The sequence below is a fragment of the Mauremys reevesii genome, linkage group 4 (genome assembly GCF_016161935.1).
Source record: "Mauremys reevesii isolate NIE-2019 linkage group 4, ASM1616193v1, whole genome shotgun sequence".
Taxonomy (NCBI): domain Eukaryota; kingdom Metazoa; phylum Chordata; order Testudines; family Geoemydidae; genus Mauremys; species Mauremys reevesii.
The window spans coordinates 147,695,740-147,698,585 of NC_052626.1; the positions used below are offsets into that span (position 1 = coordinate 147,695,740).

General features: G+C 44.5%; 1 protein-coding gene across 1 annotated transcript; it reads right to left on the bottom strand.

Annotated features, from left to right (window-relative positions):
• Positions 1-1,653: 1,653 nt before the first annotated feature.
• On the bottom strand, positions 1,654-2,592 carry LOC120403425 (olfactory receptor 1038-like). Its single transcript, XM_039534494.1, has one exon. The coding sequence runs from the start codon at positions 2,590-2,592 to the stop codon at positions 1,654-1,656; it is 939 nt and encodes a 312-aa protein (XP_039390428.1).
• Between the last annotated feature and the right edge of the window lie 254 nt (positions 2,593-2,846).

Sequence of the window (2,846 nt, forward strand, 5' to 3'; positions counted from 1 at the left end):
GAAGGATTTTGCCTGAAATAACAACTGGGGTGAGAAGTTAACATTTGTAAATGATTTCTGAGTTTATTAAACTTAGTGTTGCGAGTGGTTTTTTTTTTTTTTTTTGGTTGGGTTTTTTTTTTTCCGTTTGTGACTTACTTTGTGTCTGTTACTACCTAAAACCACTTAAATCCTACTTTTTATACTTAATAAAATAACTTTTATTTATTTATAAACTCAGTGTAAGTAATTGTTACCCGGGAGGCAAACAGCTGTGCATATCTCTCTTGCAGTGATATAGAGCATGAACATTTATCATTTTACCCTGTATAAGCTTTATAGAGAGTAAAATGGATTTATTTGGGTTTTAGATCCCATTGGGAGCTGAGTGTCTGCGTGATGGAGACAAGTTTCCTGCTGAGCTCATTTCAGTGTAGATCTGCAGCTTTCAGGCTGGGGCCCAGACCCTGCATCTGTGTTGCAGCAGGCTAGCATGTCTGGCTCAGCAAGGCAGGGTTCTGGAGGCAAAGTCTGGCAGTGAAAATGGGCTCAGAGGTAATTTCAGCACATCAGGTGACAGTCCCAATGAGGGTCTCTGTGGCCCAGCTCATAACACTATGCACTTATATTTCCTGCATTTGCAGAAAGCATCCCAGCCACTGAGTGATGTGCTCTTGGAATCTGAGTTGCTTTCAATCTCTCCTTTCCAAGTTGTTCTGTGGTGGATAGCTAATTAAATAACAATTGGAACAGACATGTGAATTTGAATATGTGGGTACCCCGAACTACCAGTCTATACAGTCATTCTCGCTTTCTGGACCCATGATTCTTCCTGTCTTTTATCCACAGTGCAACAGCTTCAACAGAAGAGACTGAGGCCATATCTACACTATTGGGTAAATCAGGGCTACTGGGATAGATGAAGTGGTGTTGATTGAGCAGGTCTGGGGAAGACATGCTAAGTCGATGGGAGAGTTCTCACCTGTTGAAGTCTGTACTCCACCTCCCTCAGACACTATATTCCATGATGGATCATTCTCAGGGCTGGGCTACACTAACGCTGTCAGATGATGTATGTTACTTCCATTACGTAACTCTTCCAGTGACATAGCACAGTGTGGACACCGCTGTAAGTCAGACTAACTTAGTCAACTTGAAGTAGCGTAACTGAGATCAATTTACAGTAGTAATGTAGACCAGTCCTGAGAACGATGCAGGACACAACATAGCCCAATTACCAGGGCACTGTCTGGCAATGTGGGAGACCCACTTTCAAATTGCTTCCTGCATTTCCAGAAAGCATCCCAGCCCCTGAGCGATGTGCTATTCCATTCTGGGTTCCTCTCAATTTCTCCTTCCAAACTTGTTCTACTGTGGATAAATAATTCAATAACCATTGGAACAGAGACGTGAAGTTGAGCATCTCACACTCTAGGTGGGTGCCCTTAGCCCCCAGCCTATAGAATCATTCTCTCTTTCTGCACCTCTGATGCTTCCCACTGATCTCATTTGGGGTCCGCAGACCTTGTTGGAATACAAACAAATTAATAAAAATAACAATACAATGATGAACAATACGACCACGGGCTGTGTGAAATTATATTGCAAAGGGCTGGGAATTGAATTCACCTGTTTCCACACCCCATCACTAAACCAGTACAGAGTTAAACAGATTCAGGAATTGGTTAGGAGTTTATTCATTGCTCTCCTCAGGGCGTCCTTCACCTCCGTGTTCCTCAGGCTGTAGATGAGGGGGTTCAACATGGGGATCACCACCGTGTAAAACACTGTGGCCACTTTGCCTGTGTCCATTGAATAGCTGGAGGTGGGATGTATATACATGAAGAGGAGGGTGCCAAAATACAGGGCCACAGCAGTCAAGTGGAAAGAGCAGGTGGAGAAGGCTTTGCGCCGGCCCTCGGCAGAGCGGATCTGCAGGATGGTGGAGATGATATAGACATAGGAGAGGAGGACAGTTACAAGGCTGCTCACTATAATGCAGCATGAGAAAACAAACATCACAATCTCTTTGATGCGGGTGTCAGAACAGGATAGCGCCAGCAGCGGGGGGATGTCACAGAAGAAATGATTGATGATGTTGGAGCTGCAGAATGACAGCCGAAATATTAAAAAAGTGTTTATCATTGAATCCACCAACCCCACAGCATACAACAAAGCCACCAGCTGTTTACAAAGCTGCCTGGACATGGTGACCGTATAGAGCAGCGGGTTACAGATGGCCACATAACGGTCATACGCCATCACAGCCAGCAAGAGGCACTCAACATCTCCAAAAACAATTGAGAAATACAGTTGCACTGTGCACTCAGTGTAAGAAATGCTTTTCCTCTCGGCTAAGAAATTAAGCAGCATCTTAGGGGAAATAATCAAGGAAAAGCAGAGGTCACAGAAAGATAAATTACTGAGGAAAAAGTACATGGGGGTGTGGAGTCGGTGGTCAATTGTGATTAATAAGATCATCCCACCATTCCCCAGCAGCGTGACTCCATAAATCAGTAGGAACACCCCAAAGAGGGGGACCTGCAGCTCCGGACGATCTGTCAGTCCTGAGAGAATGAACTCAGTCACCTCCGAGTGATTTCCCTTTTCCATCTCCTCTGAAGAGAGATCAGGCAGCTGCAGAGTTGTGGGCAGGTGGATGGTGCGGAAAAAATTCCCCTTCTCTGTAATGAAGTAAGTGAACATAAATGGAGATCAGTTTCTTAATGGACATCAGTATCCGCTCAGGGAAGGTCTTAATCCACAGAAGCAGATGTTCACAGTTGGTCATTCCAGGTGTTTGATAAAATGCACACACTGTGCAAATACAATGACATGCAGGTTAATTATGCCCCTCACACAAAGAC